The following is a 13,204-nucleotide window of genomic DNA, read 5'->3' as shown; positions in this document are numbered from 1 at the left end:
CCTGATACTGTCTTGCCCAAAAATCTCACATGCAGCTTCAATTTCTATTTCAGTGGATTTGGGTTTCTTGTCTACTGCAAAAAATACCCCACCTCAATTTCCCCTTGGCCTATCCTATCCATATACACTCAAATTTTCCTCAAAAATCTGAATGCTACCAATTTCACGTATCAAACAGCTTTTGCACCTAGTATTATGTGAGCTTCATTACTTTTCAGGAGCATTCGGTAAATTACCATTAGGATTTTAATACTCTCACCGGTGGGAGGCACTTCTTTCGATGTTATGCTGATACTTCTGGGTTTCCTACAGCTATTTGGATTAGATGAGATCACCTACTCTAAAAAAAGACCTTGTGTTCAAGCCGCACCTGAGTAGCAGCCTCTGACTTGTAGGGAACACCTGATCCACTTTGGGGGACACTGCAGTTCTCAGCCCTATGGCACCAGTCCAGGAAGTCACAGCCTAGCTTGTCACAGAACCTTAAAAGTCTCTGGTTCAGTCCTTCCATTCATCTCAGAACCAAAGGGCCACAATCTGTTCTGCCGAACATGTTGCAAATTGTGAGCTTTGTTGAAACTCCACGCAGTAGTATGGTTGTCTCAGCTTTCTCTGCCAGTCACTGGAATGACCAAAGTACGACTTCGGAGTATGGACAAAAGGCATTATTTGTTCCATAATGCACGACAATCTGCAGCTGCTTGCATCCCATTCACTTCAGCTGCTGGAGCAGCCTCTTCAGCATGTTGAATGAGGCCCCCAGGCATACAGACTGATTGCACCTGGTGTCCTTTCCTGTCCCTTGCTGTCATTTCTCTAAGGGATGCCATCATTCACCGTACGTTTGAATTGCCAACAATTAATAGGTCCCTACCCTTTTGCAATTGCCTGCTCCTGATACCAGGCAAAATTGGTTTACCCAAATCAGATGAAGTTGAGTCCCACTGCCTTAGTTTCAGTTAAAGAAAGGACCTCAAGGGATTGGTACAACACCACGAGTCCTACCTGGTTCCCACCTACCCCATACAGGGTGCCTAGATCTACCACTGACAAGCCAATTGCAATCAAGTGAATGAGTAATGACAGATCGTGTACTTGCTGCAGAGGAGACAGGATCCACATGAGAGGATAGTACTTGAAGTATGTCTGGTACAGATATCACACGTACGTGACTCTCAGGAGCTCTTCCAACACACCAGTTTGCAGCTGCTGCCAACTCATCCCGTGTTCGAGAACAGCAGCCACAGTGGGGTTGCACTTTGCCTGGTACAATGTATTTCTAGGCAGTGAACAAACAACTTTAATTTAAGCCTACTGATTATCTTTTAATATTTTGAGCTAAAAAGTTGCTAATTCCCTATAAGAACTGAAGCAAACACAAAAACAAGACTTACATTAAGGCAACACAAAAACAAGACTTACATTAAGGCAACACAAAAACCAGTGGTAGAAATTAGTAGCCCCCTGAAACATTTTGCAGTTAATTATACTTGTTAGAAAACTCAAAAACAGAGTTAATTTATCATAAATGAAGATAATATAAGAGGCTACCACTCTTTAATGGAAAACTACATGTAACACAGTACGTTGGTTAGAATATCTGCTACAGTAGCTAAATCACGAGTGCCAATTTACTACAAATTACTCACAGATTACGCAAATGACAAAGGTAGCTTCTGAAAGTTCTCAAAAACTTGTATTTATTTGCGCTGAGATACAATGAAATTCAGGGATGATGTAGTCTTTGGCTGTAGCTGTGAACCACAAATGCTGATTTGCTGCGAAATAAGATAGGCATCCAAAACACTCATACTGCTAACTTAGAAAAATATAGTTTTGTGAGGGCTCTCAAAAATAGCTTATTTCTCATATAATTACATAATGAAATCAGAGAAAAAATGTTTTGAACAAGGATAAGCCTACTGTTCTCAACAATTTTAAAACGGCACTCACCAATATTCTAAATTTCACCATATAGCACAATACAAATGGGTATTGATATAATCAATGTAAGATTATACAGAAGTGATGCGAACAATAAAATATGTGAATCCAGAACTTGAAATCTGACACATGAATCTTGTACATGCGGTCTCACACAAAGAAAAATTCCAAAGTTGATTTTCATATACAAACAAATGTGTGTATTGCACAGATTTTTTAACTGAGCTGTTTCTGAACACATTTCTACATTGGCATGCCAAAGAACACTGGAGTGTAAGTTTAGCTCAGTTAAAATTGTTAAAATATGCAGCACCACCGAAGCATGTCTTCTGCTGATTGCAGCTAAAAATATATGATGTGAAAACACAAAAGCAGATGATCTCAGTTTAATTTAAAATGATGAACAATCAGAGAGCTGCGTAGCTGATATACTCAACAAATATCAAGAATGCAGTGAAGCAAGAATCAACAAATCAGTTTGTATTGACCTGGGACTCAAATTGTCTATTTGGTGGCACCCATGGTTTGCAAACACATCACAAGCAAAGCTCTCTGGACATGGTTTTCAGAGCAAAATTTTAGAACCCATCTAGCAGAAGATGCAATCAATCAAAATGACTTTTAAGGATCAAAAATCTTCGATGTCCAGAAAGGATGCAAATGACTTTTCAAATCAATGCTAACGTGTAATCCAAGCTCAAGCGTGTAGCTGCAGTCATGGGTGATTCTAGAAGTCTGTCAAGGGGGGGGGGGGGGGGGGGGGGCTATAGCCCCCATACCTCCCCCACCCCCCTTGCCACCACCCCTGGCTGCAGTCCTACCTATAGCTGAAAAATATGCAAGACAAGTAATTTCCATGGTGGTGTGCCATGTCTGGAGGTTTAATTTCTTCAAATTACATTTTCTCAACACAGCAACCCCATGAAGCAATGGTACATTGGAACTAAAAAATCCGTACCACTATCACAATATTATTCCTAAAACATATAAGGAAGATACTCGGGTAAGGCATAGGAAGCATTGCAGAAAATATCTTCCAAATGTTTCAACTAACAGAGTTAAGGTCACTGATTTATATTGCTGCAGATTGCAAAATTTACAGATACATCTATGTCTACTACTTAGAAACAAGCTACTTAGGAAAGGACACACAAACTATTCTCACTCAGCAAGAATATACCAACGATTAATCCAGTCCACTACTACGCACCCTATGCAATCAAATATCCTTGAACAAATCAGTCACAAGTTTGAAGATACGTACAGGGAAAGATTTTACCTATAAATACTACAGCTAAATGGCTAGAAGTCATCACCAAAACCTACCCAACTCTTGCTAACTCTCAGCATTAGGTGAAGTGTACAGCATTGAAATGAACGTGGAATACCTATACCTATGCAAGAAAGTGATTAGAATTTCGATTAGTATTATGACAACTGCTATCAATATGATAAATGTTTTGTGAGCAGATTGGAAATCTTTCCCTGACACTACACACAATGCATTTGTCCATCTTATTAGACACTTTGAATTTTTTTCTTGTCAGGCTTAAGGCATTCAGGAATTTACTGGCTCTCTTCGCTTTGGAACACTGTAGCCTTAAATCTCACTTAGGAAGCAGATGTGGACCATCAGTGCACAATTATAAGTGTGCGACTCTTGAGACAGGTTACGAAAGGAAAATGACAATATAGAATAAGGCATCTGAGAAAATCTTTTACTTTGCAAAGAAAAAGTCTTAAAATGCAGACCATTTTGAGACCACTATGAGAACACTGAACACAACAGAGACAAATCATTGTTTGGTGCAACTTTGTTTTCTCCTTTATCTAAAAAAAAAAAAAATACTGTTGTTATTATTATTATTTTACATGTAAGAAAAGGGAATGATATGTTTTGCACACACATGAAAATTTATAAAACCTTGTAATTCTTATTTCAGTTAGTTAGTTAGTAAAAAAAAAAACCTAACTAAGAAACTGAGGATGATGAATATGGAAAGGGATAGTGACCAACTACAGTAATTTGCAATGAATAATGCAAACTAGAACTTTCTGTAACGGACTATCACTTGCAAGGCTTCCAAAAATTCAGCATTAAACAGAAAGTATGCATTTTACAGAACCGTTGCAACTAAATGGTTACAGCTGGATCAGAGTGGGATCAAGTTTATTTTGAGGTTTAGATGATGACACAATAAATGTTCGTGATGCCATGTTTAATTTTGTAATTGCTTTTGAATCGCTTGATACTTTGTTTCTGCTTACTGTGCTCTTCTACTTATACAGTGTACACGACCATAATACATGGACATAAACATCAAATGAGTCAAAGTGGATCATCATGTCCAAAATATAACCTTCACTTGGAAACTGACCAAAATGATAAAATATTTTAATGGAGACACTTGTTATACTCTTCATTTACCCTGCAAAAAGCTCTAAGCAGTTCTCATTATCCACGGAAAATAAGTCATCTTTTCCTCACGCACGCATAACATCCCAAGTCTGCACAATAAAAGCACACAAGTTTTCATTAAAAAATAAAATTTAACTATACACATACTTGGTAATGTCTTTGCTGGGTCAGGTGGGATTACAATAGGGACCCATCCCCTCTTCCTCTGTGATTTTTCCAGAGATTTGTATGAGGATTTCTTTGAAGTACTGTTCTTCTGTTTTAAAACAAGTTCATTTACATGAGCTGTGCTTTCTTTGACAACAGGAGTCACATAAATTGGCTGAAATCCACTCAGCTGAAACAAAACAACCATTGATTACCTATCTGACTCAAGAAAACATTTCGCAATTACAACATGAGATCACAATGAAAAATAGTCATGAATTAAATTTACAAAATTTGGTGACAATGATATTATTAAGTGTAGCGTTGAATGAAGTGGACTCATTAGTATCACTACATAGTTTTGTATGTAATATGTGCTGATACAGGCAGTAAGAATTACAGAATGCAAGTGTTGGTATCATGATCGATAAGTGCATGAAAATAACTATCAAATTCATTAACAAAGGAGATCAATGGCAATGATGCAAACATGTCAATTGCATAGTAGATAACTATTAAAGGATTCCATAACATTGCATGAAAATGAAACTAATACAATGAAAGAAGATTTAGATGCAATACATCCGGAACATGAAGAACTCTCAAAGAAAAACAAAATAATGATGGAAAACAATCTCCTGAATGCTTAATAGTAAGCAATCTCAAGGGCTCTGTGGCTCTACAGGAAGAGGAATTTAATATACTAAAAGAGGAGAAAGAAAACTGGCGTTCTACGGATCGGAGCGTTGAATGTCAGAAACCTTAATCGGGCAGGTAGGTTAGGAAATTTAAAAAGGTAAATGGATAGATTAAAGTTAGATATAGTGGGAATTAGTGAAGTTCAGTGGCAGGAGGAACAAGACTTTTGGTCAGGTGAATACAGGGTTATAAATACAAAATCAAACAGGGGTAATACAGGGGTAGGTTTAATAATGAATAAAAAAAAAAATAGGAGTGCAGGTAAGCTACTACAAACAGCATAGTGAACGCATTATTGTGGCCAAGATAGACACGAAGCCCATGCCTACTACAGTAGTACAAGTTCATATACCAACTATCTCCGCAGATCATGAAGAAATTGAAGAAATGTATGAGGAGATAAAAGAAATTATTCAGATAGTGAAGGGAGACGAAAATTTAATAGTCATGGGTAACTGGATTTCGATAGTAGGAAAAGGAAGAGAAGGAAACATAGGTGAATATGGATTGGGGGGGAAGAAATGAAAGAGGAAGTTGCCTGATAGAGTTTTGCACAGAGCATTACTTAATCATAGCTAACATTTGGTTCAAGAATCATAAAAGAAGGTTGCATACATGGAAGAAGCCTGGAAATACTGACACGTTTCATATAGATTATATAATGGTAAGACAGAGATTTAGGAACCAGGTTTTAAATTGTAAGACATTTCCAGGGACAGATGTGGACTCTGACCACAATCTATTGGTTATGAACTGTAGATTAAAACTGAAGAAACTGCAAAAAGTTGGGAATTTAAGGAGATGGGACCTGGATAAACTGACTAAACCAGAGGTTGTACAGAGTTTCAGGGAGAGTATAAGGGAAAAATTGACAGGAATGGGGGGAAAGAAATACAGTAGAAGAAGAATGGGTAGCTTTGAAGGATGAAGTAGTGAAGGCAGCAGAGGATCAAGTAGGTAAAAAGACGAGGGCTAGTGGAAATCCTTGGGTAACAGAAGAAATATTGAATTTCATTGATGAAAGGAGAAAATATAAAAATGCAATAAATGAAGCAGGCAAAAAGGAATACAAACGTCTCAAAAATGAGATCGACAGGAAGTGCAAAATGGCTAAGCAGGGGTGGCGAGAGGACAAATTTAAGGATGTAGAGGCTTATCTCACTAGGGGTAAGGTAGATACTGCCTACAGGAAAATTAGAGAGACCTCTGGAGAACAGAGAACCACTTGTATGAATATCAAGAACTCAGATGGAAACCCAATTCTAAGCAAAGAAGAGAAAGCAGAAAGGTGGAAGGAGTATATAGAGGGTCTTTACAAGGGCGATGTATTTGAGGACAGTATCATGGAAATGGAAGAGGATGTAGATGAAGATGAAATGGGAGATACGATATTGCATGGAGAGTTTGACAGAGCAATGAAAGACCCGAGTCAAAACAAGGCCCCTGGAGTAGACAGCAATCCATTAGAACTACTGACAGCCTTGGGAGAGCCAGTCCTGACAAAAAACTACCAACTCACATGCAATATGTATGGGACTTCAAGAAGAATATTACACTCCTGGAAATTGCAATAAGAACACCGTGAATTCATTGTCCCAGGAAGGGGAAACTTTATTGACACATTCCTGGGGTCAGATACATCACATGATCACACTGACAGAACCACAGGCACATAGACACAGGCAACAGAGCATGCACAATGTCGGCACTAGTACAGTGTATATCCACCTTTCGCAGCAATGCAGGCTGCTATTCTCCCATGGAGACGATCGTAGAGATGCTGGATGTAGTCCTGTGGAACGGCTTGCCATGCCATTTCCACCTGGCGCCTCAGTTGGACCAGCGTTCGTGCTGGACGTGCAGACCGCGTGAGACGACGCTTCATCCAGTCCCAAACATGCTCAATGGGGGACAGATCCGGAGATCTTGCTGGCCAGGGTAGTTGACTTACACCTTCTAGAGCACGTTGGGTGGCACGGGATACATGCGGACGTGCATTGTCCTGTTGGAACAGCAAGTTCCCTTGCCGGTCTAGGAATGGTAGAACGATGGGTTCGATGACGGTTTGGATGTACCGTGCACTATTCAGTGTCCCCTCGACGATCACCAGTGGTGTACGGCCAGTGTAGGAAATCGCTCCCCACACCATGATGCCGGGTGTTGGCCCTGTGTGCCTCGGTCGTATGCAGTCCTGATTGTGGCGCTCACCTGCACGGCGCCAAACACGCATACGACCATCATTGGCACCAAGGCAGAAGCGACTCTCATCGCTGAAGACGACACGTCTCCATTCGTCCCTCCATTCACGCCTGTCGCGACACCACTGGAGGCGGGCTGCACGATGTTGGGGTGTGAGCGGAAGACGGCCTAACGGTGTGCGGGACCGTAGCCCAGCTTCATGGAGACGGTTGCGAATGGTCCTCGCCGATACCCCAGGAGCAACAGTGTCCCTAACTTGCTGGGAAGTGGCGGTGCGGTCCCCTACGACACTGCGTAGGATCCTACGGTCTTGGCGTGCATCCGTGCGTCGCTGCGGTCCGGTCCCAGGTCGACGGGCACGTGCACCTTCCGCCGACCACTGGCGACAACATCGATGTACAGTGGAGACCTCACGCCCCACGTGTTGAGCAATTCGGCGGTACGTCCACCCGGCCTCCCGCATGCCCACTATACGCCCTCGCTCAAAGTCCGTCAACTGCACATACGGTTCACGTCCACGCCGTCGCGGCATGCTACCAGTGTTAAAGACTGCGATGGAGTTCCGTATGCCACGGCAAACTGGCTGACACTGACGGCGGCGGTGCACAAATGCTGCGCAGCTAGCGCCATTCGACGGCCAACACCGCGGTTCCTGGTGTGTCCGCTGTGCCGTGCGTGTGATCATTGCTTGTACAGCCCTCTCGCAGTGTCCGGAGCAAGTATGGTGGGTCTGACACACCGGTGTTGACAGATGTGAAAATTACCGAACTATCAGTTTAATAAGCCACAGCTGCAAAATATTAACATGAATTCTTTACAGACGAATGGAAAAACTGGTAGAAGCACACCTCGGGGAAGATCAGTTTGGATTCCGTAGAAATATTGGAACATGTGAGGCAATACTGACCTTACGACTTATCTTACACGAAAGATCAAGGAAAGGCAAACCTACTTTTCTAGCATTTGTAGACTTAGAGAAAGTTTTTGACAATGTTGACTGGAATACTCTGTTTCAAATTCTAAAGGTGGCAAGGGTAAAATACAGGGAGCGAAAGGCTATTTACAATTTGTACAGAAACCAGATGGCAGTTATAAGAGTCGAAGGACATGAAAGGGAAGCAGTGCTTTGGAAGGGAGTGAGACAGGGTTGTAGTCTCTCCCCAATGTTTTTCAATCCGTATACTGAGCAAGCAGTAAAGGAAACAAAAGAAAAATTCAGAGTAGGTATTAAAATCCATGGAGAAGAAATAAAAACTTTGAGGTTCGCCAATGACATTGTAATTCTGTCAGAGACAGCAAAGGACTTGGAAGAGCAGTTGAACGGAATGGACAGTGTCTTGAAAGGAGGATATAAGATGAACATCAACAAAAGCAAAACGAGGATAATGGAATGTAGTCGAATTAAGTTGGGTGATGCTGAGGGAATTAGATTAGGAAATGAGACACTTAAAGTAGTAAAGGAGTTTTGCTATTTGGGGAGCAAAATAACTGATGATGGTCGAAGTAGAGAAGAGATAAAATGTAGATTGGCAATGGCAAGGAAAGCGTTTCTGAAGAAGAGAAATTTGTTAACATCGAGTATAGATTTAAATGTCAGGAAGTCGTTTCTGAAAGTATTTGTATGGAGTGTAGCCATGTATGGAAGTGAAACACGGACAATAAATAGTTTGGACAAAAAGAAAATAGAAGCTTTCGAAATATGGTGCTGCAGAAGAATGATGAAGTTTAGATGGGTAGATCACGTAACGAATGAGGAGGTTTTGAATAGGATTTGGGAGAAGAGGAGTTTGTGGCACAACTTGACTAGAAGAAGGGATCAGTTGGTAGGACATGTTCTGAGGCTTCAAGGGATCACCAATTTAGTATTGGAGGGCAGCGTGGAGGGTAAAAATCGTAGAGGGAGACCAAGGGATAAATACACTAAGTAGATTCAAAAGGATGTAGGTTACAGTATGTAGTGGGAGATGAAGAAGCCTGCACAGGATAAAGTAGCATGGACAGCTGCATCAAACCTGGATAAACAACAACAACAAAAGAGGATTTGGTCGCAACATGTTCCAGTACGAAGACCTCATGAAGAAGTGAAGAAAAAAGGTGATAAACACACAGCCTGTGTCTTAATCTCACAAAATTCATGTGTGGTTAGGAACACCAATAAAAGCAAATCAGTAATTGTAAACAAGCATCAAGATCCTAGTGTTTCCAACAAGGATTCCAGCAATAATGTATCACCAACAATTCAAGAAGAACTGTGCAGTCATATATATCATAAGATAAAACTAACACTCACCCAAAAACAGTTCAAGCAAAGTCCTTCAATTCAAAGTTAAGTCCTTCAATTCAAAGTTATTGATAATTAAGTGCCAAAACTGAAGTAGCTAGGAAATTTCATGGGAAACCATATTCATGTTGCCAAAAAAGAACACTCCCCAAACTTGCATTTCTGATAATGTAGGAATTGTAACAGAAACAGAATATAACACTGGCAACAGCAGCCAACATCTAACATAGTATCAAAGAAAGTTTTTCGCTGATATTGCATTTACACTCAATCTTTCAAATGAATTGCTCACATGTGAGCAAAGAAGTGACTAGTATAAACTGGCAGGTCTATAACCTGTGTCCAAAATTTGCAGAAATTAATTAAGTAATGAAAGCTACCAAGTTTTGTAGAGAATATTATACACAAAATCGACTTCAGTTAAACATTCTCGGCAAAAGATAAATTGGTCATTTCATATAAGAAATCAGAAAAAGAAAGAGAAAGAGAGAGAGAGAGAGAGAGAGAGAGAGAGAGAGAGAGAGAGACCCGATGACAGTGTTAAATCTGATAAATCTCAATCTCTCACTAAGGTAAACTTGTTACCCAAGAATAAAACCAGTGAAAATCTGTGGCATACAAGACAAATGTGTCTAGTACACTTAATATAAATATGTTATCAAGAAATATAAGCAAAACTACTCTGCAGATAACAAAAATATCATAGTCACACCTAATTCAGAAACTCTAAAGAGGGAATGAACAATCGTTTAGCTACAGTATTATGAGAATGTTACATATTAGCTTTTAGGCAAAGCCTTCCTCAGAAAAGAGAAGCACACACCCTCTCTCTCTCTCTCTCTCTCTCTCTCTCTCTCTCTCTCTCACACACACACACACACACACACACACACACACACACACATTAGAGAAGAGGTCAATGTCCAGGAAGGTGGTACACTGGGTTGAGGAGGATAAAGTAAAGTGTACGGCACAGAAATTGATAACATGGTGGTGAAACGAGGATAGGGTGTCCTGTACCTGGGCTCAGATCATGAAGATATCATCGCGAACCTGGATCGGACCGGGGTTTGGGGTTTTGGGAGGCTACAATGGTTTCCTCCAGACGGTCCATGAACAGGTTGGCATAGGAGGATGCCATGTGGGTGCCTATAGCTGTGCTGCAGACTTTTTTTTTATACCTTCCCTTCAAAGAGAAGTATTTGTGCATTAGGACAAAGTTAGTAACATGTAAGACAAATAAGGTAACAGGTTGGGAACCTGAGGATGTTGGAAGAGGGATGTTCAGTAGTGGCAAGACCATGGGCATGAGTGATGTTGAATACAGGAAACTGGCATCAACAGTGACTATTATGGATCCAGAAGGTAAAAGGGTAGGATGGAGGAGAGGAGGGAAGGAATTGGTTGTTGTCTTTGATGTGGGAAGCCAGATTTCAGGCAATAGCTTGGAAGTGTTGGTCAATGAGGGCAAAAGTTCTTTTCAAAGGAGCACAACAATCAACTACAATGGATATGTACATGGACATGTTTGTATGGGTGCACGACAGCAAGGTTTTTAGCACCCGCAAGACAACAGATTGAGATGAGTGGCAGTAAAATACACAAAACAGTAAGATAAAACATCAAATAAAAAAACAAGTAACAAAAATTGGAAAACTATGAGCGTACCCACACAGAACCACGGAATGAGGTGTTGCGTCAGTAGTAAAACATTAATGACACAAGAAGAAAGTGGTATAAGGAGCTAAAACAATGTAGCAGATGGATGTGATTGGCTAACCACAAGAATAAAAAAAGAAGCCAGCCATTCTGCAACACACTAAAACCTCCAGCCTAAAAGTTTATGCCAGAGTCCAGACACATCACAAAACTTTAAAACCTTAGTCATTCTCGTCCCATCATCAGCTAAAATAGAGGATAGATCCCCAACAATATTTGCTTCTGCCCTTGCATCCGATATAAAATGCACTCCGTTAAAATGTGGCTGCTTGAGATGTGTGCGCCACAAGCACCACAAAATGGGACATCCTCTCGCTGTAGTAAAAAGCTATGTGTGAGAGAGCAGTGCCCAATTGTAAGATGCGTGAGGGTCACTTTATCCTGGCTGAGCAACTGGCACGAGGAATGTCAGAGCCGGGTTGTTGATTTCACCAACCGCACCTTATTGCCCGTCACCGCCAGCCATTCCTCATCCCGCAACTGCATGCACTTCCTGTGTAGGGCAGAAATGACAGCCTTCAAGGGAATAGGACACTGTGCCACATCCCGTCATCTGCAGGCCTCCTTGGCAGCCTGATTGGCCTGTTCATATCCTCATATCCCTACATGACCTGGCACGCAGCAGAATAACACTTGCTTACCCTGCCGTTGGAGCAAGTACAGTTGGTCATACATCTGCCAGACCAACTCCTTAGCTGGTTACAGGTTCTGTAACAATTGTGAGGCACTAAGGGAATCGAGGCATAAGAGAGACCGTTTACCCCAAATGCAACATATCTGCTCCAGTGCCTTTAGGAGCGTGTGGAGCTCTACTGCGAAAAAGGTAGCCTCATCAAGAAGGTAAATCCTGGTGACATGGTCGGGGAAAATAACTGAGCAGCCAAGGGAATTCCCCAGTTTGGAGCCATCAGTGTACACTTCTATGAAATCTTGATGCATACCTAAAATGTTAAAAAAAAAAAAAAAACAGATATTGAAATGTAAAATCTGAAGTACGATTTTCCTTAAAATTTGTCAAGTCTAAAGTAAGAGGCCAAGGTGGAAATCTGCTCCCACCTTGATGTACAACTTGAAGACTAGCCACAACCATCTCTAGAAGGCAATCCTACGCACGAATCCCATACAGCCTCGTTGCCTGTTGCTGGTTACGACACCAGCCTCTGCACAGAGGCTTTGTATGGGGCTTGCTCTGAATGTCCCAGTGGCCAACCGAATCCCAACATGGTACACCATGTCCAACATCTTTAAATAAGAGGGTCTCTTGCAGACCCATACACCATGCACCCATAATCGAGCCGAGACTGCACAAATGCCCTGTAAAAGCACAGCAGACAAGTCCTTTCTGCTCCCCATGTACTGTGGCTAAGACATTTTAAAATACTTAAAGCCTTAAATGACAGATTTTTCAGGTCCTTAAGATGTAACCACATAAGCTTAGAGTCAAATATGAGGCCCGCAAACCTCACTGTGTCTTTAAAAGTAAGGACAACTCAGAAAAGTTTAAAATGGAATAAGAACAGTTAAAAAGAACACACACAGACTTCTCAGTGAAAAACTTAAAACCACTCTTCTGCGCCTATTCATCCAAACATCAAAGAGTTAATTGCAATTGACGTGTTGTTGTTGAGAGGTTTGAAGAAGAGCAAACCACATGAAAGTCATCCACAAACAAAGAACATTGGACGGGACTTTTCACTATGGATGTAATGCTATTAATAGCTACGGAAAAGACAGTCACACTTAAAATGCTACCTTGAGGGACACCATTATCCTGCTCAAAGCAGTCAGACAGGATG

At 41.1% G+C, this 13,204-nt stretch overlaps 1 protein-coding gene across 1 annotated transcript in view; it reads right to left on the bottom strand.

Moving 5' to 3' along the window:
• LOC124594460 (tudor domain-containing protein 5-like) overlaps positions 1-13,204 on the bottom strand; it is a 248,163-nt gene that overhangs the window by 180,220 nt on the left and 54,739 nt on the right. Inside the window, exon 4 of the mRNA XM_047132835.1 lies at positions 4,511-4,700. Coding sequence (XP_046988791.1) covers positions 4,511-4,700 — 190 coding nt within the window. The remainder of the gene's footprint in view (positions 1-4,510; positions 4,701-13,204) is intronic.

Source organism: Schistocerca americana, chromosome 2 (assembly GCF_021461395.2).
Source record: "Schistocerca americana isolate TAMUIC-IGC-003095 chromosome 2, iqSchAmer2.1, whole genome shotgun sequence".
In the NCBI taxonomy this organism is placed as follows: Eukaryota; Metazoa; Arthropoda; class Insecta; order Orthoptera; family Acrididae; genus Schistocerca; species Schistocerca americana.
The sequence above is the reverse complement of the archived record's forward strand: the minus strand, read 5'-3'. Positions and strand labels throughout refer to the sequence as shown.